Source organism: Cinclus cinclus, chromosome 14 (assembly GCF_963662255.1).
Source record: "Cinclus cinclus chromosome 14, bCinCin1.1, whole genome shotgun sequence".
NCBI classification, from domain to species: Eukaryota; Metazoa; Chordata; class Aves; order Passeriformes; family Cinclidae; genus Cinclus; species Cinclus cinclus.
Genome location: NC_085059.1, coordinates 19,442,824 through 19,469,062, shown reverse-complemented (window position 1 = coordinate 19,469,062; position 26,239 = coordinate 19,442,824). Strand labels below are relative to the sequence as shown.

Sequence of the window (26,239 nt, the reverse complement as noted above, 5' to 3'; positions counted from 1 at the left end):
ATGAACCAGTTTCGAGCTGATTGATGCTGCTTGGGGAGAAGCTGAGGACGGAGAGCAGTAAATCAGTGTGAAGGAGTGCTGTGTCTCAGAGTGGGGGATTTTTAGTGGAATGGCCAGGACCTGGTTCTATTGTTAAATCCTCCTGGAACAGCACAGACAGGCAGCCAGGAACTGGATCTGTGCAGTTGGATGGGGAGTGGGAGACAGAAATAAGAGCTGGGCTTGTCCTGCCCTTGCAGGGGAAGGTGATGAAGCTGAAGGAGTTTCCCCACACTTCTGATTCCTCCCTCCTTTCCCATCCTTTCCAGGGGGTGACGTCTCACAGGGCTGCCAGGCTGCTGTGAATCACTGCCCCAGTGCTTTTGGTGAGGGATTTCTGGCAGTTTGGGGTCTGTGAACCTCTGCAGGGTCTCCTGGGGGGGGGGGGGGCCTGGGCACAGGGGAACAATTTAACTTCTTGTTTTGCTCCATCCAAGAAGTGACGTTCCTTGTTCCTTACTTCCCTTGCATGTTATTCCCATTATCCAGCGTGCCCTAAGGCTTGCCTGTGTCCTCATTCCCATCACTGGGATGCAGCACAGACTTTTCCTGGGTGTGAGGAAGGCTGGATCCCTCAGCTGGATGTGGAGAGCTCAGGATCTGCCCTTCCCCTGTGACTCACAGCTTCCAGTGGGGAGGGGACCTTTTAGCCATAGAATGGAGAGGGGAAAACGTGAGGTGGTGCCAAGTGGGTGGGTGCTGCAGGGCCCTGTGGTGCCATGCTGACTCCAGGGTTTTCCTTCTGCTCATCTTCCCACCCCCAGGGTGCTGCTCCACACCCCATTGTGGTGACTTCCATGTTCTGCTCTTTGCTGAGGTTGCAAAGTGAGCAATAACGTCAAAAATGGTCTTTGGTGGCATGAGGACACCCAGCACCTTCCCTGTCACAGCTGGAGCTCCCTGAGCCTTTCTGCCTTGCTGGGGCCACACTTTGAGGTCTTTTGCAGGAGGGGTGAGTCCCTGAGTGTTGAATTATAAATGAGGTTTGTGGCTGTCTTCACCTGGCAGCGTGGAAATCAGATCTTGGAGGTGTAATTAAGGGAGGTGAATTTATTCTTTTAATACTGCCTTTGACTGAACATTTAGGGTTTTGCTTGGGTGCCATTTTTCACCACTTTAAATTAGCCAAACCAGGTTTTTCAATACACAAGGTGCTGTTGTGCAGCTTGTGGAGAATTCCTTGTGGCTCCCGTTTTCCTCTGATCCTTTACCATCAACCATGGGCTGGTACTTGACATTTCTGGAGAGGAAGAAAATGGGTGGTTGTAGCAGATTTTGAGGAACACCTCCCTCAGCGAGGAGTTTGGGTGTTACAAAGAGGATTTGAGACCCTTCTGGGGCTGATCCTGCACCCCAAAGTGGCAGAAAAACAGCTTGGAATTCCTGGAGAGCCAGGAAAGAGAAGGAGGTGGATGGAGGTGAGATCTTTGTGCTGAAGGCTCAGTTCAGGTGCTTCAACTCTTCTGTGCAACTTCACTCTTGCCCTGGGCACTGCAGAACATCCTGGTGATGCTGAGGTGCTCAGCCTTGCACAATGCAGCTGCCAGTTTGTTTTGTTTGTTTTTTTTTTTTTTGTTGTTGGTTTTGGTTTATTTGTTTGGGGTTTTTTTGTTTGTTTGTTTGTTGGGGTTTTTTTGTGGGTTTTTTTGGGAATGATATTGCTGGAAACTGGAGGAAATGATTTTTCAAAAATGAAACCGTGGTTCCCCCTCCCTGTTGTAAGGATTTCTGCCACTGCTGGCAACAGGCATTGCCCCTGTGCTGCCCTGGGCTGTGGAAACTTCCAGGGAAATCCAGGATCTTGGAGTTCTCATCCCAACTCAGTCAACAGAACTTTGCAATCTCATTTTTTTTTACTGCTCTAAAGAAGTTTCTGTGCTCAGCCACGTAAAGAGCTAAACCAGCTGGGAAGCTCTTGAAAAGGGGAGGAGAGTTAGTGTTTAAATTTGAGCAAGGAAAGCTCAGTTCAGCCTGTGTAAAACGTTCTCTTGGGGTTTTTGTTCACTATTAATATTCTTAAGAAAAGCTTTCTCCTTGATGAGTGGCTTAAAACATTAAAAAAAAAAAGGCCTTTTAATTTCAGGAGTTCACATGGAAACGTTAATTGTAATGAATCCTCACCTGCTGATTTTTCTTCTTGGCAAATCAGCATTTTCCAGTTCCCCTCCCACCTACAGGAAATAAAAAGATCCCCTTGGAAGGCTCAGGGGAGCTCTGAGGTTCCCATCTGGAGCTTTGCACCTCCCAACAGGAGCTGCTTTCAGCCCCAGAATTGTGCTGAGGTTTTTAGCAGGCAGCAAATTTGACCAGAGGCTTCCCAGAATTTCTCTTTTTGTGTCCCTGTGGTGAGGTGACACTTGGAGGGGAACAGAAGGGGAAATGGTGGTTAGCAAGAAGTGTGATGCAAGAAGGGGATCATGAGGCTGCTGTTCCTGACCTGAGCTTTTGCTGGGCTCAGACACTGCCTCCTCCTCTGTCTCATCATGTCTGAGCCTGCCACAGGTTTAAAAGTGGCTTTAATTTCAGGGAAGGAATGCACACTGCTCATCCCGAGTAGGGGAGGGTTAGGGGAAGGGAGGGGTGGAGGAGAAATCAGGTCAGGAGCTGCCTGAGAGAGGAGCAGGGCACAGGTCATGCTGAGGTTTTGGAGTCTCTCTGTGACCCTGAAATGCTTCAGTTGGGGCTGGCTCTGGGTGTGAAAGATCAGGTGGGAGATGTGAGCACAGCCCTGTCCCTATCCCACATGAAATGGGGCAGATTTGTTGCTGTTCCTCCACGCTGTTTTCATTTCCACAACAGAAACGAAAATCTTACTCGTTTCCAACCTTCCCAGCATATGGGAAGATGCTGTTTGAGATGTTTTGGGATGCTGGAGAGGGGGATGTGGGTGAACACGACTCATCTGTGCAGGTTTCCTGACAGCTGTGACATCTCCAGCAATGGCTCTGGTGGTGGCTCTGTGGATTTTGACACCAGCTCTTCCCAGGGCTGTGTCATCCTGTGTGACACAGCCCCAGCTGTGCTGCAGGGATGTTCCCATGGCTGGGATGGGATGGGGAAGAGGAAGTGGCTCAGACCAGCAGCACCCCTGGGCATTGCTGCCCTGTCCCCAAGCAGCCACTGGGAGTCATTCCCACAGCTGGGTTATGGGTGCAGGGCTGGTGCTTTGGGGTGTTCATGCTCTGCTCCTTTCTGTGCTCATCCCTGCAGCCTGGGACCTGCCAACCCAGTGTCAAAAAGAGGCTGCAATTATCAGAAATTAAGTGGGAAATGGATTAGGAAAGTAGTGTAATGAGAAAAGTGACTTCCAGGGCTCGACATCAATGCAATGGCTTCAGCCTGACAGGGAGCAGGTTTAGATGGGATAGTGGGAAGGAATTGTTAATTAGGAGGGTGGGCAGGGCTGGCACAGGGAGCCCAGAGCAGCTGTGGCTGCCTCTGGATCCTTGGCAGTGCCCAAGGCCAGGCTGAAGCACCCTGGGCCAGTGGAAGGTGTCCCTGGATGAGCTTTGAGGTCCCCTCCAACCCAAACCAGTCTGGGACTCTGTGGAACACAAAGATCTCCTGCCCTGGGCAGTGGCAGCTTTTTGCCCAGTTGGTTTTGGACTCAGTTTTACTGAGCCCAAACCTGGAGATGTGAAGCTGCCACGTCCTCAGAGCCCACCCAGCTCCCTGCGTTTGTCCCACGTGGGTTGTGGGGTGACCCAGAGCTGGTGGTGGCTCAGTCCTGGGGTGCCTGTGGTGTGTCCTGCCCACCCCACTCTCCCCATGCCAGGAGCTATTCACAGGCACCAGTGTGTGCCTGTTGCTTCCTGTGATTTCACAGGAAATTTCTCCTGCAGTGGCAGCTGCTGGCGAATTGTGTGGCCCTTTTTCTTTTATCCCCTCTGACCTCAGTTAATTCTTTTCTTTGTCCATTGCTGAGCGATGCTTCAAGTTTTCCACGAGGTTTTCACAATCCAGCCTGTGTGATGCCATTTCCTAGTGCTGGGGAGGTCGGGATTGCCTCTCGTGGTGATGTGTGAAATGGCCTGGAACTCCTCACACTGCTCAGTTGTGTCAGCTCCTGTTGCTGTGAACACCCCTTGGCCGTGGAATGGGAGTGATGTGGCACCACTGGAGCCCTTCCCCAGGACTGACATCTCCACTTTTGGGATCTGAGCTTGGTCCTTGTTAATCCTTCTGTCTTCTGGGCTGCTGTAGGGTTGTTTTTTTTCACCCCCTGTTTGTTCAGCCAGCCCTTGAGGATGCAGGGAAGGTGCCTCATGTAGGATCTCAAAGAGACTAAACATCAGGAGCCTGTGAGCTGCTGCCAGATGTCTCCTTCCCAGACTATTGCTTGGCAGAGGTTTCCCAGAGCAGCTGATCCCAGTGCTTTGATCTGCAGGAACCCTTGGAGAAGTCCCTGGTTCTCAGCCTGGAGCTGTGTCCCTCCTGTCCCCGCAGGGGCTGGGTGCTCCCACCCTGGCAGGGATGGCAGGACCTGTGTCCCTTTCCCACCTCACCTGGGGACCTGTGGCACACCGGTGACTCCAGTTTGGACACTGGGGACCCCAGTTTGGAGCAGCACTCTGCTTTCCCTGGCTGCTGGCCAGCTGGGCAGTGGGGTCAGGGGGAACAGTGCAGGGAATGTCCCCTCTGGGGTTCACCCTGCAGCACTGTGGCATTCCCTGCTCTCCAGGGACAGGCTCTGGGGAGTGTGGGATGAGAGCAGGCTCCTCTCTCCTCCTTGGCAGGCTGCTGGTGCTGTCTGTGCCTTCCCCCAGCCTTCCCCTGCTGCTCTTCTCACAAAGAGTCTCTTGTGATTCTACCACTGCGCTGCCAGACTGGGAAGCCTTTTGTTGAACTCCTTTTTTTTCCCCTTTTCCCTTCAAGTGGTGTCAAAAGTTGGCTCCTCTGCTCTGGATAATAGGCCTGTCTGCTGGAGAAAGGGATTAGGGCAGCTCTCTCTTGCTGGACCACGAAGAACCAATGTGGTTTTAGGCTGAACCTCTGCCAGTCAAGCAGAGCAGGATTCCCAGATAGAATCCCAGGATGGGTCAGGCTGGAAGGGACCACAGAGGGTCACTGGTGCCACCTCCCTGCTCCAGCAGGGCCATCCCAGAGCCCAGGGCACAGCAGAGTGTCCAGACTGCTCTGGAACATCCCCAGGGAGGAGGCTCCATCCCCTCTGTGGTCTCTGGTCAGGGCTGGGTGCTCACCAGGGAAGAAGTTCTTCCCCATGTTCAGGTGGAACTTTCTGAGCATCAGTTCCTGCCTATTTCTCTTGTCTCATGCAAAAAATCCTCTCGAAAAGGGGGAAAAACTCTTCCACTGCATTGTGAAAATCAAAGCAGAAACAAAGCGTGGCACACCTCGTTACCTGCTGGCACTTGGCTTGAGGTTGTGTGTTTTTTGGCAGTGATTTCTCCAAGCTTTTTCCAGCTGGGAAGTGACATGTCCTGCTTGCAGGCTGTGACACCTGGGGCCTTCTCCTGCAGCAGCCAGATCTCTGGGCTCACCCTGTCTGCATGGTGACATGGAAAACCCTCTGGCACTGCACCTTCAGCTCCTTTTTGGGCAAAGCCCTCTGCTTGCCAGGAATCCTGCTGAGCAGGGACATTCCCCTCTCTCTAGGATCCCCTGCAGCCCTCTTAATTGGTCTAATTAGGATATTATCTTAGGAGTTTCCTGCTGCTCAGGCAGCTCTCTGCCAGTGCGAGGGCTGTTGGTACAAAACTGCCTTTTAAAGGCTGCCCATCCCTGGGGGTGTTATTCTGGTTTATTTTTCCTGTATTTTCCTGTTTAATGGGCAGCTCGGGATGGGGACAGGGAGTTCTCACACTCTGCCTCGCTCCAGACTCACTGCCCAGACATTCCTGGGTAAGGAAAACAGCTAACTGATAAGATAAGTTGGTGGTGGAGATAAGTGTGGATAAATGTGCCCTGGGCTGGATACCCCACTTGGGTTTCCGTGCTCCAGTCCTGGCTCCAGGGTCTGGGAAGCTGTGATCCCTCTTCCTGCTTGCAAAGGGCTCAGTAAAAAGTGGGATATAACAGCTTCCAACATCATAAAAGACTCCAAAATCCTTCAGAGTGCATCCACTCCAACCTTTTTCTTTTTCCTTCTCTGTCACAAATATTTAAAAATAATCTTGGAAAGGGAGAAACAATAGATTAATTGTTGCTGGGATGTTTTATTTTTTTTTCTTTCATTTTTCTCCCTGAGCTGGCCGAGAGCAAGGCTTGGCCCCTCTGTGCTCTCCCATGTTTTGTGTCTGTCTGCAGCTCTCCTGCCCTGTCTGCCCATCTCCCCGGGATTTTGGCTGCCCCTTTCTGGGAATGTGATGTGAGCAGTCCTGTTTGGAGCTTGGATGGGAACCTGTGCTGCAAGGAGGGTTTGTGGGAGCCTCCCTGTGCCAACCTCCTCCCTGCCACAGCTCTTGTGTCTGCGTGCCTGGGGAAGGGGTGCCCTACCAACAAAATCTGCCACTGGAAGCTGCACACCATCTTCTGCTGCCTGTCCCTGTGTCCCTCCCCCAGGGTTTCTAGGGTTGCTGCACTTTTTCCCTTTTCCCATCCCTTTTCCAGAGCTGGGGTTGTTTTCCTTGGCAAGAGCAGTGTGGTAACCTGTGCCTGTACCCCCATCCTGCAAAATCAGCAGGAGCAGGGAGGACACAGGGAACCTCAAAACCTGCAGCCCTGCCAGCTGGCTCTTCCTTGTCTCTGGTGGCATCCCTTGGGTTTGGAACTGATCTTTCCCACTCTCTGTTTTGTGTTTTTTGTGTGTGGTGCTCTGGAGGAGCCCTCAGCCCCAGGCTGAGGGTTTCTGTGGATCTGTGCTCCTGGATCTGCTATTCCCAAACTGCCTCCCGTGGTTACAGCCAGCTCTGGGCTTGTTTTGCTTGGAGTGAGGTTTTCAGCTGTTCTTCCCACAGGCTCATGCCCAGGAAAGCTGATGAGCTGGAGTTTGCTGCTGTCTCCTCCAGAGCTGTGTGATGTGGCAGCCAGGCTGGGTGGGATCCATGGGATCAACCCCCTGCCCTCTCCTTCCCCACCTTCTCCTCTTCCTGTGAATGCAGAGGGTGCCCCAGGCACTCTGCAACTTCTTTCTCTCCTTCCAGCAAGAAAAAAAGGAGCAATTTGTTACTTCCAGCCTGAATGGTGCCAGCCCAGGCAGGGCTGGGGTGACACTGGTGGCACTGGGTTGGGTTGGAGCAGAGAAGGGTCCCCACGCTGAGCAGCAAAAGGCAATGGAGATGGTCTGGGCTGGAGTTCTGGATGGATTTGGTGGGATCACATGGCTGGGAAGGGATCTGGACAGAGACACAGGCCAGGCGTGTGCTGGTGGGAGAGCACAGCCTGCACCCTGCGTGCCTTGGAGCCTCCCAGGGATCCCAGGGATCCTCAGCTGGGGCTGCAGCAGAGGCAGGAAAAGCTTCCAGTGCCTCCAGGATGGCATCCAGTGCCTCCAGGATGGCATCCAGTGCCTCCAGGATGGCATCCAGTGTCTCCAGGAGAGCTTCCAGTGCCTCCAGGAGAGCATCCAGTGCCTCCAGGATGGCATCCAGTGTCTCCAGGAGAGCTTCCAGTGCCTCCTCCAGGACTGCACTGTTTAACCACAATCAGATGTGCAGCATTTGTGCCTTGTTTTCCTCACCCTTCTCCAGTCTGAAGCTTTCCCAAACTTTTCCCTGCAGGAGGAGCAGGGCTGGGGGCAGCTCTCCACCACAGCACAGCAGGAGTTTCACAGAGTGACAGGGATGTGGTGCCAGCCTGGATCTTCATGGATTGAGGGAAGAGATCTTGGCATGCCCTGGGGCTGCTGTAATGTCACCACAATCCCTGGCTGGTGCCAGGTCTGGGGACATTTTCTTCCTTACAAACTCCTCCCAGTTGTTTGGAGAAGCAGCTGTGAGCACAGCCCAGTTGTGCTCAGTGCCACCCTGGTTCTGAGTTGTTTTCACTCTGAGAGCTCTTTCTGATTTTCCTGTTGTCTTTGGGAGTCTTGGGGGGAGTTTTTAATTTCCTCTCATAATGCAGGGGAAATACCTCCTTCTGTCCATCCCCTCTGCACCAAACCTCAATAATTTATCCCAGCGTTTGAGATCCAAGGAAAAAAAAAGTTCAACTACTGCATGTGCAGGGCTGAAGAGGGCTGATTAGACTTTGCAGGTGCTCAGGACACTTCCTGGGCAGGTTGTCTCCAGTGCTTCCATAAATGCTGAATTATTAAGGCAGGGAGCTCCAGCAGAGACAGTCAGACCCATTCCCATACCCTGGGAGCAAGGAGCTGCAGAAGTCCTTCAGATCCATGCCCTAGGGAAACCAAAGGAGAGTTTGCATCTCCATCCCTTCCCTTCCAAAGGAGGGAATAGTTGGATATCTCTGGGCATGTTCCGTCTCCTCTCCTGCTCCTTCCCTCCCTGGGCAGAGTGTCCTGCCAGTGAATCCCTGACTTCCCTCATGTCTCTTGCATTTCCTTTTCTAGATGCAGATGCTGGACAAGTTCCCCATGGAAGGAGGCCAGAAAGACCCCAAGCAAAGGATCATCCCCTTTCTGCCAGGTAGGAGAGGGGGCTCCAGCAAAATCCATGCTGCTTTTGGCATGGCAGGAGCCTTTTCCCAGTCTGTGTGGGACCATACACATATTTCAGCTTTTATCTGCTGAACCATCTGAGCTACAGCGAGTTCTTGGCCTGCAGCACGCCTTTTAAAACCTCTGGATTTGTTAGCAGTGTTAAACCCCTCCAGAATTCTTGAGTGGAAGAGCAAGAACCCCACAGGCACAGCAGAGGGCTGAGGGTGGTGTGAGGCTCCCCAAAACTGCTCCCACGCTGCTTTCCCTGTGCTGTGCAGCTCCAGGGGACATCCAGAGAGAAGGAAAGGACAATGGCATTCCAGCTGATGGACAGCATCCCGTGGTGCTGGGAGGAACTGCTCAAAAACAGGATTTCTGTGGTGTGACATGTCCAACACGAGTGGTTTCATGCCCAAAGAACAGATGTGATCATCCATGGCACTTTGTGGTGTGGGGGATTGCTGGTGGCTGCTGCTGTGGGGGAGAAAAAAGAGCCCTGATATGTTTTGGGAAAATAAGAAGCCTGCAGGGAGTCTCTTTGACCACAGAGTTGTCTTTGCCCCCACCCCTGAGTAGCTAATGAGGATATTTAGGAATGTCACGGCACCATAATCACTTCCAGTGGCTGTCAGGTCTGTTTAGTGCAGTCCTTTGTGTTGTGCTCTGCCTCCTGGCTCTTCTAGAAACATAAATGCCTTTGTGGGCTTTGCTTTTCTCTGAGTGTACTGAAAAAAAAAATAAAAAATCATTTCCACCCCTTTCTGAGCAAGAGAATCTGGTCTGGCATTGTAACATCAGCAAAAGCAAAGCTCACCTGATTTGCAGCAGAAAAGCCCTTGCTGTACAAGTGCTCTTGCCAGCAGGGAGAGATGGAAGCCAAACTTGCAAAGGGCATCACTTGGAAAAATTGGAGTTGTGCTTTGGCTGTGCTGCACTTGCAGAAAATTCCCACCAAAACTCTGCTATTTTTGGAAGGGAAGCCTGGTGGGAGCTCTGCTGCTCACACTCACCAATATTTGTTTCTCCTTGGTGTTGGAATAGTTTCCCTTTGCTCGGAAACATGTCACTGGGATTTCCAGTGTGGGAAAAAGGGGGTGGAAAGTGCTGGAAAATAAAGGCTGGGAGAGCTGCAGGAGCCCTGTGCTTCAGGGAAATTGTGTTACTGGAGCTGGAATGGTGGTGCCTTTGCCCTCCAGGCTCCTGGAGCAGTCAGGAGATGTTGGCTTTTCCCTGGAGCCAAAACCTCCCCAGTGAGAGGGTGGGCAAGCTCTGCTTCTGAAAGAGAATTTCACTTGGTTCTTTTAATATTTGCTGGCTGTGCTGGAGCCCGATTGCTTTCTGGAGCAGTTCTCTGCCTTCCCACTTTGGGATGCCAAGTTTTGTTGCAGCTGAAGCCCAGCTTTGTCTCTGTCAGCCCAGGTGAGTTCCCTGGAGCAGCCTGGAACCGTTTTCCTGCAAAAACATGGTCCTGTCTCCCTGCAGTTGCTGGGGTTTTGATTGTGTTCAGCTTCTGGGAATACTGGAGTTTGTTCCCAATCCTGTTCTGAGCATCTGAATTTCATTACACTGGGGGAGATTTGGCTGCAGTGGTTTCCTGCAAGTGTTCTGCTTTCTGGGAACCCCTTGTAGAGCAGCATCCCGCCACTGCAATTCCCAAAAACGCAACTCTGGCTTCCTTAGCAAATCCTGGACTGTCCCAAGCTCAGGGTCACCATCACGACCTGGGAAGGTGCCACTGGGTCTGTCTGTCGGGTTTGTCTGTCAGGACTGTTTCCCTGAAATGAGAAAGAATTCCAGGATTACCCCACATTACAACACCCAGCCCACGGGAGCTCTGCTTGCTTCATGTTGCCTTGTTTCGTGAGCGCTGGATTTGAGGATTTGACTTTTTATGGGAAATTTCTGGAGACTCTGGCCTCTCGAAGCAGCTCTTTGATGCCATCAGAAGGGGCTTTTGTAAGTGCACGTCCTTCAGCCCACTCAGCTCTTGTGGAGTCACAGAGCTGGGTCCTCCAAAGCAGAGCAGCTGCACTTGAGTTTTGGGGCTTGTCCCTTTCTGGGTGTTGGCACCACGTTCAGAGCGTGGTGGGGTTTGGATTTTCCTGGCAGTGCTCCTGCTCTGTGCCTGAAAAGCTCTGCTGCCAGACAGGGGGAATTTGAGGCACTCTTTGAGCTGGCCTTGAGCCCCTGGCAGAGTTTTTTTGTGGCAGCACCCAGCCCGTGCCTGGCACCAGCTGTGCCCTTGGCACGGCTCTGGAGCAGCTGGAAAGGAGCAGAGCCCTGCTGGTGCCCAGCTGGAATTTCCACCCTCTCTGGCTGGGACATGACAACGTGGAGACCCCAGGAAAGAAGGAGTGAGAAAACAAATGAGCTCAGCTGGGCCTGCCGGGGAGGGCTGTGCCAGATCCTTCAGGAAACAGCTTTTTTAGCTTTTTTAATCTTTTTTTTTTTTTTTTTTTTTTTAAGGAACTTGGAGCCTTCCAAGCTCCATGCAGTCCCAGTGGCCTGGAGCAGATCCTGGCCAGTTTTCCTGCCTCGCTGGAAACGTGAGCCTCCACAAGAAGGGATTGCCTGAGGCTGAGCTCACTTTGGTTGTAAAATTGCTTTTTAGGAAGATTCAGCTGCGGACAGGAGTGAAGTCCCAAGAAGGGAGCAGGAGAAAAGGGGGTTTGGGGAGGTCATTTTTAAAAGCAGAATTAATTAATCCTTTCTGCTCCCTTCCCAGCCCACCAGTCTGCTGGGTGTGTGCATCAGTGCCACCCAAAAACTTGGGGTTTTTCTCCTAGAACAACTGTGAGGGTGCTTTAGCTCCCCACAAAACCTCTGTGAAGGCAGTGGAGGAAAACTCATCCATTTTCCAGCTATGCTACCTGACTTTGCTCAGCCTTGTTGTGTCTTCCTTTGAGCTGCAGATGGGGCAAGGGTCCTAATTGTTATTTTCTGCTCTAATAAGATGGGATCTCTTCTACAACAGGTTGGGAGGGCAGTCCCAGGCTGTCCTGAACCCTTGCACAGAGCAGATGCTAAGTGTAGGACTCCTGGGAACACCATCTCCCATTCCTGATCCCCCATCCCAGGAATAGCTGGCTGCTCCAGGGGCTGGGATTAATTATGTGTACGTTCAGGGCTGCCTTTTTTTCTGAAGAGAGTTTGGAACCCGTGCCAGGGAAAATCTGGATGTGATTTGAAAGGTGCAGAGAAGTGAATTCTTTCCGAGGCTGTGGGGTGGGGGCAGAGTGGGGGGAGTCCTTTGGGGTGAAGCAGGAGGCACAGCTGCTTTTCCACTCCTGGAATACCTGGCTTGGTTCACAGCTGGGATGGCCAGGGTGATGTGTTTGGGGTTCTCAGCTTGCTGGAGATCCAGCCTTTGGCTCCACAGTTTTGCTGCTTGAGGTCCTTCTGCCTTTTTTTTTTTTTTTTCCCTAGCTCCTTGCTCCCAGTATAACTCCAACTCTGCCTGGAGAATTCCCACAGGAGGCAACAATTTGCAGAGCCCTGTTTCCCTGTTTTTGGTTTGTTTGGAGAGATTAACCCTTCCTGTGGCCTGCCTGCTCTGTCTCACACTGCTGGAGACCCAAATTCCTTATCAGCTTTTTCCCCAACATTTCCTGACACTTTTCAGTCCCAATGAAGGCACTGAGAGCCAGGCTCCATTTTTTTTTTCTTCCAGCCCCTCTTTGGGAGCTGCTCCATCAATTTCTGCTCTGGGTCAGTCAAATCAACCTTGATTAACCAAAGAGGTTTGGTTTGGTTCTTCCACTCTTGGGAGAACAGATCCTTTGTGGCACCAAAGGAATTTTCATGGCCAGACAGAATACCTTCAGCAGAGTTTCTCTTTTCCTTTGTAGGGATTAACAGGTTTTTAAAGTCCAGAAAAAGCAGGCAGCACATCCTGGAGTGTGGGTGCTGGCACAGCCAGGGCAGCCATTGTGTGTTTGTGTCTTATCTCAGTCGTCTTTTTCCAAAGTGAACTTGTTGGACACATTCCTGGGTGATAAATGTTCAGTCCTCTCTCAGCTTTGTTTGTGTAAAGGACAGTGTATTTTACCCCACTTCCTGCTGGAGGGAATTCCTGGTGCCAGCAGGGATGGAGCCTCACTGCTCTGATTGCTCATGCATAACATTATCTATGTAAATAAGAAAATCTAATTATTTCTGAGTCCTGACAAGAGAGAGAAGCTGGGCAAATGGAGCCTGCAGCAGCACTGACCTTTGCAGCTGATGGAAAACCCCATTATCAGCAGAGCTGCCTCCCTCCACGTGTCTTGTCCTTGGTGTTCCTCGTCCTGAGGCAGGAGCAGAGCTGGGAAGGGAAAAATGAGTTTAGAATCATGGAGCCATGGAATGGTTTGGGTTGGAAGGGACCTTGAAGATCACCTCATCCCACCCCTGCCATGGCAGGGACACCTTCCAGTATCCCAGGGTGCTCCTGCCTGGCCTTGGACACTTCCAGAACCTGGCTGAGGATCCTTAGGAGTTCTGGAAGCAGCCAAAAAATCATCAGGGAGAGAGTGCTGGGAATGAGGTGCTGGGAACCATCCCCTGGAGATGCAGCATTATTCATGTGCTCTCTGCACCCCTCCATCTCCTGTGTTTCCTATGTGCTTCGTTGTCTTTGGCCATGGGAAAAGGCCCACTGGACAGCTCTGCTATTCCCAGATTTAGATCTGGGCCAAGGAAAACATGCCCAGAGTAATGCAGCATCTCCCTGACCCTGCAAGTTGCCCACCTTTCCCTTTCAGGAACAGGGAAATCTTTCCAGTGGTTTCCTGCTCTCTCCTGCCTGTCAAGTCAAGGGTTTCTATTGCTGGATTTGGCAGCACTGAAGGGGCTGCAATTATGTTAATTAGGCATTTTGATTAAAGTCAGCTTTTTGTTAGAAAATAAACTTCCTTGTTGAAAAATACCAGATCTAGAGCAAATGGAGAGAGGAGCTGGATTTCCTGCTGGTTCATATGCTCCATGCCTGGGCTAATTTAAGATCACTTGTGATGATTTTATTCCCCCAAACTCTATTCTTTTTATTATTGCTCACTAGCATATGTTTGTTAAACATTTCAATATTCCCACACCCAGAGCTTATTATTTCAGCCATTTGTAACCTACCCACCCATCAGTGATTTCATTTTGGCAGACCTGAAACCAAAGCAGCCATTCTTTACCACTGCCAGCAGAACTGGTGTGATCCATTCATCTTTTTAGCAATCATCATTCAGACAGAATCCTCGGCAGCAAACACACTGGGATTGCTGATGCAAAGGGAAAACTTGATCATTCTCTTGTCAGATGGAAAATAATTGCTCAGGGCAAGGAATGGAGCTCTGGCCTGGGTGCTGTTGCCAGTCTTTCCAGACAAATTCCCTGTTCCCAGGCTATTCACCCTCAAAACAGAGAAAGATTGAATAGAGGGGGATTTTGTTCTCACTCCATCACAAAAGCTGCCAGATTTGGCTCTTCTTGGCACACTTTGAGAAGGATTGCACTGCAGAGCAGTGTCCCATCAGTGTCCCAGCCCTGCTGCCAACAGCCCAGAAATGAGGAGCAGTCCTGGGCTGAGCTGGCCTGACCCCATCCCTGTCACTGCAGGGCAAGGATGGGGCTGGCTCTGAGTGGATTTGCTGTGTGCTCCTCTTTTAAAGCATTAACTGAGCCTTGGAGGGAGATTTGGCTCCTCCAGAAGGTTCTTGCTTTTCACGAGCTGAAGTTGGCTTGGCTTTAGTTCATCTCTGCTTCAAAAATGCATTGGCAGCTTGCACAAGTCACCCGTGATGCAGCTCCTGGCCAAGTCAGGGAGGAGCACAGGGGGTGACCCAGCCCTGGATTTAAAATTCTGATCAATGACTCAGCCCTGAATTTAAAATTGGGATAAATCACCCAGCCCTGGATTTAAAATTCTGATCAATGACTCAGCCCTGGTTTTAAAATTGTCATAATCCTGTGTCCTGTTCTTAATAGCATCCAGCCCCTGGATTCCAGGGGCTCCTGAGAGGACCCACAGCAGGGACAAAGCCATGGTGTGACTCTCCAAGTGCTTTTTTCCCTGCTCTCCTGTGGTCTGCAAGGATGGAATGAGGGCATTTTGGCTTCTGGGTTGCCCCATGGTGACTCCTTTGATAAATGAAGGGATTGTTGCTCTCCTTGGGTTCGGGGATGGGATTGAAAACCCAAATAGGCACACAAAAGACTTTCCTGTGGTATTGGAGATGCCAGGAGGAACTCGAGGGAACTCCTTTAGCACCCACCCTCCAAACCACACTTTTCCAGGTGATTGTGTTGCAGAGCAGTGCCAGGTCCTGGAGCTTTGGGAAGTGGTCTGAAATCCTGCCATGTATCAGCCCTTTTGATCACGTATCTGTTTCACTGCCTGCTAATGGCTTTTGTCTCGTTAAACAGAGAAGCTGTGCTCTGAGAGAGCAGCTTGAAGCATTTAGGACTCATTAGGCTTCAAAGGAAAGAGGTCTGTACCATAAAGCCAGAGGGGAGGAAACAGAGTGGCGAGAGGATCCCGTTAATGGAGAACAAAAATAAACCCCAGACAGGAAGGAAAATTCTATAGGTCTGACTCAGAGCTGCAGTCCCGACTTTGTGACTTCCAGGACCAGGAGGTGCAGAGGGAAAAGCCCTCTGGCTTGGCTGCTGCCCACACCAGACCTGGACACCCTGGGCAGTGGTGGCACAAGGGATGTCCTGCCAGCTTTTCCAGGGATTTTGTCCACCCCAGACTTGCACACCAGCAAATAGAGATGTGTCAAGCTGGTGGGGGCTGCTCCTCATCATTGCCACACTGGTGAGAGACCGGGGGGATGCATTCTGCTGGGTTTCCTCTTCTCTCTCCTGGAATGTCCTTGCCACCTTTACCTGTGCGTGATTCTCACGAGATATTTCATCTGTGTGAGGAAATGGGAATCTTTTGGGTACGCTGCTTTTTGGGATAAGGTCCTGGCAGAGTGATTCCAAAAAACGTTGTGCTGACGTGCCCTTGTGTCCCCTCCTCTGGTGTTTTAGGGAAGATCCTCTTCCGCCGGAGCCACATCCGCGACGTCGCCGTCAAGCGCCTGATCCCCATTGATGAGTACTGCAAGGTAAGGGGGGCTCCAGCACCCTCCAGGGCCAATCCCAGCCTGATCCGGCTCCATCCTGATGGGCTGACAGCATCTCCTGGTGCTCCATGCTGACAGTGTGGGTTAGCCCCTACTATCAGTCCCGTTTTTTTTGGTTCAAACTCACCCGTGGTTTAGTTTTTCTCCTCGCGGATCATGCTGGGCGTGCCCAGCCCCACTGCAGTTTGCACCCTGATGTTGGGCTTTTCCTTTTTTTATTTATTTTTTTGCTTTCCTCCTGTCGTTTTCTCCAGCTGCTAAGCAGAACCAGCTCTGGGAAGGCTGGAAAGGACCTGGCTGTGTCCATCACCATGGGTTTGGAGTGAAATGGTCGCGTGCAGGACTTGGTTTGAAGGACTCAGATCCTCAGACCTCAAACTGAACCTTGCCTTTCCCATCTCTTGGTAAAAGGTTCCCTGTTTTATGTAGCAGACAGCATCTGGGGCTGTAGGATGGTGGGGTGGTTCCAAACTCCAGTTACTGGTTACAAAAACAGGGTAAGATGACTTGTACCTCAGAAAATTGTTGGAGCAGAGAGAAGGCTAAGACAACTTGCTCCATACTCTTGAAGGATATAAAACTGGGCTGAAGTGTAAGGCAAATTATGATCTTAGGGCAGATTTTTTTTTTTTTTGGCAGGGGAAACAAAATACTGAAGTCCACGACAAATTATTTTCACACAAATCAAGTGTGTCACATCTCATCATGCCAAAGACATGCATTAGCACTTGTAGCAGCCATGGTAGGACTGGCACCTCTAAAATCCAATCTGAATGTTGTTGGAAATATATGCAAAGATTGTAAAAGCCACGGGAGAAGATGGGGAAATGGTAAAATGTCCATCCCATAGGTGAGGGAGGTGTGGGGTTTGGGCCTCAGCCAGGCAGCGATGCCGTGGCTGGAATAACAACTCCAGGGATGGAGATGAATTAGGAAATGCATTTTGGCAGCTCTGCAGAGGAGAATCACTGCAGATGAGGGCAGAGTGATGGAGGTGTGGTACAAGGTGTGCTCTGAGGGAAGCTGGTGGTGCTTGGCCCCTTGTCTCCCGAGCCACTGAACTGTGTCAGCTACACAGACAGACGCGGCCATAAATTCAATTTTGGGGAAGAAAACGTCCCTCAGTGATAAAATGCTGCAGCTGCCTCTTCCAGAGAGATGCCATTAGTGGTATAAAATATAATGAACCCATTTGACTTAACAACTGGAACGTAATGGCTGATGTTATATGACCCACTTAGGGAGCTGTGCTCTCCTCCTCCCCTTAATGCATCACCCAGGAATTCCGAGCTCTCCCTGCCTGGCCTTGAGCTGCTGCTGCTTACCCGGAAAGCAGCTGAACTGAGGTGGGTGTGGGACTGACCAGGGGCTGCAGAGATGTAAAATCAGCAAGGAATTAGCAGGAGAAAGCTGTGTGAGGAAGTTTCTGCTTTATTGCCATCTCCTCTGTGGGAAGTTGGATGTCTTTGTTCTCTGGGAGAACCCTGCAAAGAGGATGGGTGAGATTTGGGGTGGGAGCAGGGAAGAGGAGCAAGGTGGGGAACCACTGCTTTCACAAAGCGTTGTTCCAGCTCCTGTTGTACTGAAAAACGTGGTAATTTAAAATAAAGTGCAGGAAAAGCAGCAAAGGAATCAAAGCAGCTGGTAAAAGCAATGAGTTACTAAATGAGGATTCAAGCAGCCATGGGATTGGCAAGGAGAGGGAGCAGAGGCCTGAAATGTCTTCCCATCTCTTCAGTTTATTCTCTTTGTGTTCCACAGCTGTCGGTCTTTCTCGTGGTGTGGGATCTGCCTTCCTCCTGCCTAAGGGATTTTTGGGATTTTTAGAGGGGGGTTGATGAAGGACTGGTGATGCTCTCCCCCAAAAAAGACTGGGAAACCCACTGAAAATACTGCTGCTGGAGAATAATCCTTTCTCACTGCCCACAAAATGGATTTTAATCCAGCAAGGATTCTGTCTTTGGTCCTTTCTCCTCTTTTTCTGCAGGCAGCAGGATGGGAAAGGTGACTTTGCTGTGGCTCTAACACCATGGGCCAAGGCTGTGTCCTGATGGCCCTGCCCAGGTCCCTGCTTTGGGTGGCAGGGCCGGAGGTGGGACACACATCAGGCTGTTTGTGCCACTGTTTCTGATGTGGTGGCCAGCAGGACAGCAGGGTGGCCTGCTTGGCTCAGCAGAGTCAGCTCTAGGTGGGCTTGCTTCAAAATATCCTGGGAAAGGAGCTGTGAGCCTTGTCTGTCCTCCTTCCAGCACACAGTGTTCTCTGGGACCATCCTGTGATTTCAGAGGGCACAGAGCCTTCTCCAGGCCACAAAATCCCAGATTTTGGCACAGGGGAAATCACTTAGTTCATGGGATGCTGGAGCTGGGGAGTGGTACCACATGGGAATGGCATCCATGCAAAACCTGATATTTGAGTAGCCCTTCCCTGGCTCCAAAAGCCATGGAGGGAGTGGTTTTCTGTCTGCTGTGTCTCACATGATCCTGGCCCATCATTAGTGGTCTGACAGTCTGCTGTGCTGGCACGGAGGGGCTGGCTGCTCGGTGGCTGGAAGGGCTTTGGGGGCCAGCACTTGGGGCAGTAAGGAGCCACATCTGATCTCTGTGGTCACCCCGAGGCTCTGCAGCTGTGGTTTTGTCTCCAGGAGAGAAATGAGGGGAGGTTTGCTTTGCTCATGCTGCTGTCACGAGGCTGCTGGGACAGCAGACAGAGGGGAGGGGGAGTTATGCAGAAAAAACCTGGTTATAAATCTGCTCCAGGTCAGGCTGCAGTTCTGCTCCCTGATTTTAAATGCTCCTTTTTTCCACTGCCCCCCCAACCAGGCACTTTCACCCTGCAGGTCCCACTGTTGAAGCTCTTTCAGAATAGATTCCTTGAAGGGAAAGAAGCAAAAGGGAATTTTACATGTTCTGCCATCCCACAGCAGCAGAGCAGCCTCCCAGCCCTGGTGTCTGTGCTTTTGCCTCCCTTGCTTCTCTCCCTGCCCCGTCCCAAGCTGCCATTGCCCAGGGGAGCGTTTTTAGGATGTGCTGGGATGGCACTGAGAGTCTGCCACGTGTAAACTGCCCAGCCCTTGCCAAGGAATTCTGCTCCACGCTGGGAAACTGAGCTGGGAGAAGGGAGGGACACCCCTGTGGCTCTCACCTCTGACCCAACATCTGCCCAATAGGCTGGAGCTGGCTAAGCTGGGCCTGGGCAGTCTCTGCTTATTCTCCTTCAGTGTTAATTGCAGCAGGGTGGGGTGGTGGCTGAAGTGGGGCTCTCTGGGTTTGCAGTGGTTCTCTCCTGCCTGTGCTGGGAGCCCTTTGGGTGCCACTCATGCCCCAGGTCCCTGCACTCCCAGGAGTCCTCCCAGGGCTCTTTGCAGAGTTTTGGTGTTTCCCATCACCAGTGTCTCTGTTTGCTCCTCAGGCTCTGATCCAGCTGCCTCCCTACATCTCCCAGTGCGAGGAGGTGCTGCAGTTCTTCGAGACACGGCCTGATGACCTGACCCCCCCCAAAGAGTGAGTGGGGTGGGTGGCTGCCACTGCTGGGGTGGTGGGACAAACTGGGATGGTGTGGGACAAACTGGGATGGTGTGAGACACCAGCTGGGATGGTGTGAGCAAACTGGGATGATGATGAGACACCAACTGGGATGGTGGTGAGACACAAACTGCAATGGTGGTAAAATGCAAACTGCCTTGAACTCCTGATATCCACAGCTCTGGTATCCATCAGTAATTCCCTTTTGAGATCTGGGTTTTGGAGACTTCCATGGAGAGGCTGTGCAGCTCAGGGTGGACACCTGTATCTCCAGTGAGGAAGTGGAAACACTTCACTGAAACCCCATGAAGTGCTGGTCTCTTCCTGAGTCCCTTTCTACTTGCAAACACCAGGCTCAGGAGCATGCTCAGCCTGAAAATGCTCACTCCACACATTTACAACCTCTGCCTCGTTGGAAAGGCTCTTTCCCTCAGCTATATCCACGAGCCCCATCCATAATAAAGCTCCAGAACCTCTCCATGCAAGCCCAGGAAGGTTTGCAGGGAATCTTGCGTGCCTTACACAACTCAGTGTGGTTCTAAGTCTTGTGACTATGAGCTGCTCTGGCCAGGAGCCACCCATCTCTTACTAGTCACGAGCAGCATAAATCTGAGCAGCTGCCTCCGTGTCCTGCTCTCTGCTCTCCCTGTCCCTGCTGCATGTGACACGGCTCCAGCAGAGCCTGAGCACTGGAGGAGGCCTGATTGATTGTGAGGGGAAAGGCAATAAATTGATTTGTCGCCATTCTCTATTGGGAGGGTGTGGAGGTAGATAAAGGGATTTTGTTTTTCTCCCCTGAGCATCAGCTGAGCCTGTCAAGTCTCCAGCTCAATATGGTGCTTGGGTGGACTGCATCTTCTCCCTGGGTTTTTGATTATTTTCATTCCCTCTCTTAATTCCCCCTTCCCCCATCCCTGCTTTCCTCCTTTGGCTCCTGTTTCTATTGGCTTGGCCTGTCATCATTTCATCATTTCTCCTGCAGCTCCTTGTCACTGATGAGACTGGTCTGAGAGCCCCAGAGCCCATTAACTAATTGCTTGCTGTCGCTGATGCTCTCATCTGTCCTGCCCAGCTATTGCTCACCATTTACCCTGCTGGCCCATGGGTCATCCCTCAAGGAAGGTCATCCCTCAGGGAATGTCATCCTCCGGGGAATGTCATCCTTCAGGGCAGGCTCAGCTCAGTGGCAAGTGAGGGATGCCAGGACAAGATGAGCTTGCAGGGACATCAGAGGAGGGGTGTTGTAGGGTGAGGCTGTTCTGGGATGTGGGGCACTGCCCGTGCATGGATCTTTGAGCCCTGCAGGAGAGGGAGGAGCTGCTCTGCAGTAGGAGTCAGCCTGCAGCTGAGGGACCTTTGGCCATGGGGGATGGAAGGGCAGCTTCAGTCTCACACCCACTCTCCTCTCCTTTATTTTGTCTTTTAGGCTGAGCCAGAAATGAGGTGGGTGGGCACTGTGGCCAGAGCACTCCGGGGTGGGGCAGCCCTGTGAGCTGCTGTGCTTGCAGCTGGAGCTCCCAACCCTCTGTCCTTGCAGCCATCAGTGCCAGTCCCGTCACCTCCCTGCTTTGGCTCTGAGAGACAAGGGGCTGGCTGGAGCTCAGTCCCAGACCTGTTTTTGTGGTGGGACAATCCACAGGGTCCCGAGTGCAAAATTCTGTGTGCTTGTGAGTTTTGGCCATTGCAGGGCTGGGTGGGCGAGTGGGTGATGCTGAATGCAGTGGTGGTCGTGCTGCCTCTCCTGGCTGTCCCTCTCCATGGACAATGTGCTGCTTCCATTTCTCCTCTCCATGGACAATGTGCTGCTGTCCTTTCTCCTCTCCATGGACAATGTGCTGCTTCCTTTTCTCCTGTCCATGGACAATGTGCTGCTTCCCTTTCTCCTCCTCTCCATGGACAACGTGCTGCTTCCCTCTCTCCTCTCCATGGACAATGTGCTGCTGTCCTTTCTCCTCTCCATGGACAATGTGCTGCTTCCCTCTCTCCTCTCCATGGACAATGTGCTGCTTCCCTCTCTCCTCTCCATGGACAATGTGCTGCTTCCCTCTCTCCTCTCCATGGACAATGTGCTGCTTCCCTCTCTCCTCTCCATGGACAATGTGCTGCTTCCCTCTCTCCTCCTCTGAAGGGAGGAGATTCAAGCCTGCAGCACACAGAGGGACTCACCTGGGTGCCCCTTGTCCCTTTACCTCCAGCAGCCAAACCCTGCAGCATCTCAAGGACATCCCCTTTGTGTCCCCCATCCCATTCCGAATGCCAGAGGGGTATTTATTAGCTACAATTCCAAATGCTAATGAATAAAAGTCCTTGACTCTCTCCTCTGGAGGGGTTGGGAGCCCATTCCCGAGGCCTGGAATGCTGCCAGCTCAGCAATAACGAGATGGGAGCTGTGATAGACGGTGGGGCTGGATCAGACGTGGTGGCGTGTCTGGGCTTTGGCCGGATGTCATCCTTCATCCAGCAGATAAATAGTTTGCTCCGGGAATTTGAAAGGGAGCCAGGCCATGAATGGAGTGGGGGAAAGGGAAGGGAAAAAAAAAAAAAAAAAAAAAAAAAAAAGGAAAAGACAGATTTCTATGCTGGGTGGCTGAAGGGTGGGAATGAGGGAGGGGAAAAAGGACTGGTCAGCCACACTCACGGGAGCCTTCCTGCTCCCTGTCCCTTCCCTGGCTGCCACCTGTGGTCACCCCCTGCCCACGAGGGTGGCAGCTGGTGGCAGTGAAGGGGATGTGCCTGTGGGTGCTGGTGGATCCACCCCGTGCTTGTTCTGTTTGAGGTAACCCCCAAGGGTGTCCCCCCAGGGTGTCCAACCCGGCCAGGGGCCACAGCTGGCTGCAGTCCTTGGAGCTCTGCTTTAACTGCAGGCCATGGAATTCTGCTTTAACTGCAGGCCATGGAATTCTGCTTTAACTGCAGGCCGTGGAATTCTGCTTTAACTGCAGTCCGTGGAAGTCTGGTTTAACTGCAGTTTGTGGAGCTCTGGTTTAACTGCAGTTTGTGGAGCTCTGGTTTAACTGCAGTCCTCGGAATTCTGGTTTAACTGTGGTTTGTGGAGCTCTGGTTTAACTGCAGTTTGTGGATTCAGTCCTTGGTTCTGGCAGTGTTTGGGAATGGAAAGAGGAGGTTGGACAGCCCAGGCATTTCTCTCCAGGCCCCTGTGGTGGTGTTTTCCCCAGAGCTGGTCTGAGCCAGGGCTCTCCTGCCTTTCCTGCAGTGCAGCTCCCAGTGCTGAACAGCACCAGCTGGTCACTGCTGGCTCTCAGCTGAGGTCCAAGGTCCTTCCCAACTTCCCACCTGCTCTGCACACCCCAGCCTGTCCTGAGGAGAGGAGAAGACTCAAATTCTGACTTTATTCCTCTTCCTTCCACCGTTGCTCCCAGCTGGGCAGGATGTCACAGCCAGGGGTAGAGTTGAGCCAGGAGTCTCCAGCATTTGGTGGGTGGAGGAGGGAGGTGAAGCCCTCCCTCCATCCCCTTCCCTGTGTCATCCTGCCTGCAGCGACCACATCCAGCAGGAGAGCAGAGGGAGGTGGCAGGGTTTCTCCTGGCAGTGACAACTGGTGGCTTTTGTGATGTGGATCCCTGTCCAGCAAGCTCTGGACTGGGATTACTCCACTGCTTCCAACTTATAGGGCTGCCCAGTGTGGGTCAGAATGAGGCTGAATCCAGAGGAATTTGTAAAGAGCAGTGAGGAAAGAAGAAGAGAAATGGTTGTGGAAAAAGAAATCTCTGGAAAGTTAGCAGTCTGGGGGATGTGGGATTTTTCTCCTCAGTGTTGGATGGAAGCCCTGCAGCTTCAAAGAAGAGAAGTCATCAAATTCCTGCTCCCCACATCTCTCAGCAGGTCTGACCAGCACAGGATGCTGAGGTGGGAGGTTGCTGTGTGCACCCCCCCACCTCCCACCCACCTTTTGCAGTTCAGAGCTGGTTTTAACCACAGCTGAGGTGCTGGAATAAGGCTGGGGAAGTCTGAAAGGCTGGGCACGGAGCCACTGCTGAGTCAAGGCATTCAGCTGCTCTCCTCCAGCTGAATTTCATCTGTGGGACACGAGGGAGCCCACATTAACTCTAGAGAAGCAAGGCCCTAATAGTTATTAGTAAGTTATTAATTGTTGCATAGAGGTAAATACCTTATAAAAGAAATGCCTTGTAAAATCAAGCCTTGTTACTCAGCTAAGATAATAGCTAGACTAATTAGTACCTATGAGAAACCCACCAACTTTTCTTGAGAACAGAATCCTGTAACAGCAAAAAACAGCTTGCTCTCATCAGAAAGAATCCTAAGGCTGTAACAAAAAACTGTCCTGAATAGTTAAAGAAAAATACACAAACTATATCTAAAAAGAGACATTTGCCAACACATAGGCACCTTTAGTGTGCTGGCCAATCAAACAGGTTAATTACTTACTAACCAATTAGAGATAGACACAATATTTGTGTAAAACCCTATAAATTAGGATGCAAAAATAACCCCAAACCTTCCTTCGCTACATGACCGAGAGCGTATCTCATCCCATTTCCATCTCTAACACAAACTCTACAGCAACAATTAATGACTAACAAGCTATTGATATTCCCAAGTAGGTATTTCTTCATTTCCCACACTTGGAAGTGGGATGTGGTGGGGAAGGGGCTGTCGTGGTGCTGTTCCCAGAGGCTGGGGATGGGAAATGAGCAACCTCTTCAATTAAAAGCATCTTTCACTGGGTTTTTTTTGGGGGGGCTGAGCAGCCTATCATGTATAAGACACTTCTAAAAGTTGTTGCTTTGAACTTTGTCCCTGCTCTAGGATGGAGGGGCTGCAGGAAGCCACACCAGGAGCTTTTGCTGGTGAATCAGAGAGCCACGAGTTGATGGATGTTGGTTTGGATAAGGATTCTTGCTGGCTTGTAGCTCTGGGGTCATGTCCTGCTCTCCAGACAAATCACAGCTTGTACACAAAGTTTGTTTTGCATTTCTCCTGATGCCCACATGCACATTCACCAGGAGTTCAGGCTAGATCCCAGCTGCAAAACAGCTTCCCTTCCTGCTGAGAACTGCCTTTCCTGGATGACAGCAGACAGAAACACCAAATTTCTGCAGAATCCTGCTTTGTGCCAGCTCCCTGGACAGAGCTCTGGGTATTCTGAGCTCCAGGGCAGGTTCTGAGCCTGAGGCCTCAGCTTGGCCAGCTCTGCAGTGTCCCTGGGGTCTGGGGACAGGGGCTCCTTTCAGTGCTGCTGGAGCATTTGCTAAACATCACTTCTCCCAAACAAGGGCTCTGTTGTACCCTATTCCTCACCTCCATAAATTTTGCAAACATCTCCAAGCTTGCTGAATGCTTAGGAGGTGAACCCCCTCCTGACAGCTGTTTTGGTGGCATTACTGTATTACAGCAGGGTGTTTTTTTTTTTACAATGAAGTTTTTTTTTTTATATATATGAGGGAGATGTTTTCTTGGAATGCTGACCTCAGATCCGTCCCTTTTGATGTGGCTCCTGCGTGGGTTTGCAGCAGCTGGAGTTGTTTCCCTTGTGTTGGTGCTCCAGTCCTTTACCTATTCCATGAGCTGGCCACAAAATGTGGCCCAAAGGCACATTTGGGGGCACTTTTCTCCTGTGAGTCCCACTGCAAGGTGGGTTTTTCTGTGTGACAGCCTCCCTGCAGCTCTGGGACCTGTTTGGCTCAGCAGCCACCAAATGTCCTTTAGGAAAGAGTTTATAAACTCAAGCCAGCTTGTAACAACTCTTCTTTAGACCCGGGTTTATAATTAATGACTTCTAATTACCATTTCTTGCTTGAATTATGACCCTGTAAGTCCATGAAGAATCTCAGTGTCCCCAGCATCCTGCAGTAAGTAGTTTAACAGTTGTCTTACAGGTTGTTGAAAAGCAGCCTCTTAGTGTTTGGTTTTAATTTACCTCCCAGTCTGCTGACTTTGCTGAACCCCTGTGCTCCCCATCTCACCCCTGCCCACCCCTGGATCCACAGGGATGCTGCCTAGAGAAGGTGCTTGAGAAACCTGACTCTCTTTTCCTAAAACAAAAACAAAACATGGCATGGGGATTATTGAACGTGCTAAGAGTTCTCTTGTGTCAAAGTTTCCTTTCAGGGGATTCTGGGGTTCTTGAAGGACACTGAGCTGAGCTCACTGAGACTGTGGTGTTGGCTCAGAGCTTTAAGTGAGGCTCTAGTCAATCAACCCTTGCCTCCAGAGTTCTGGGAAGCAGCTGGAGAAGCATTCCTGGCTTTTACCACCTCGGTGGGGATGGTTGGTGTCCCCCTGCCTTGTAACTGTGCCGTGCTGGGGGTGCTGGAGCTAAATGAGATTTACAGTGGAAGGCAGAGTGGTTTTTCCTTCTCTTCTGCTGGAGCCATGAGTTGCCAGGGAGCTCTGCTGCTTCTCTGCTCCACAGGGATCCCGAGAGGAGGAAGAGGAGGAGATGCTGCTGAGGTTTATTGCTTTTATTGTTGTTTCCTGTCTTGTCTGAGCTCCTGTCCCCTCTGAGGTGCTTGGGCTGGGGCTGCTGCTCTTGAGACCTTGCAGCTCTTTGTGTCCCTGCCAGGAACATCCCAGCAGCAAAGTGAAATTGCAGCTCCTGCCTTGCCCCCTCACTCAGACAGAGCAGAGAAAGGAAGCAGGGGTTGAGTTACAGTGATGGGTTTAGCAGAAGGAAGGGGGAAAACAGCAGTTCTTGCCATCAGCACGAGGGTGCCATTCCCACCTGCTGATCTCCAGCCTGCTCCTCTGCCTTGCTTTGCTTCCCTTCCCTGTTGTACCTCTGAACTGGGGGAATTTTAATGGGGCTTCTTAATTAACTCAGATTTAGCTCTGCAATGCTGCCTCTGTTGAGAAATCTTTGGGATGCTCTGTCCCACAGATTCCTTTGTTGGTCTCTGAACTCAACAGGCTCCAGTTTCTGTAACAATGTCCTCTTTGTTTCCACTCCATCTTGGCTTTATTTTATTTTATTTTATTTTATTTTAATTGATACTTCCATGCATAAGTGCCTGAGGTGGCACAACGTGGCTCCATGG

At 51.3% G+C, this 26,239-nt stretch overlaps 1 protein-coding gene across 1 annotated transcript in view; it reads left to right on the top strand.

Moving 5' to 3' along the window:
* Nucleotides 1-26,239, top strand: part of SH3PXD2B (SH3 and PX domains 2B) — a 58,873-nt gene that overhangs the window by 17,467 nt on the left and 15,167 nt on the right. The window contains exons 3-5 of the mRNA XM_062502090.1: nucleotides 8,510-8,585; nucleotides 15,605-15,681; nucleotides 19,111-19,202. Coding sequence (XP_062358074.1) covers nucleotides 8,510-8,585; nucleotides 15,605-15,681; nucleotides 19,111-19,202 — 245 coding nt within the window. The remainder of the gene's footprint in view (nucleotides 1-8,509; nucleotides 8,586-15,604; nucleotides 15,682-19,110; nucleotides 19,203-26,239) is intronic.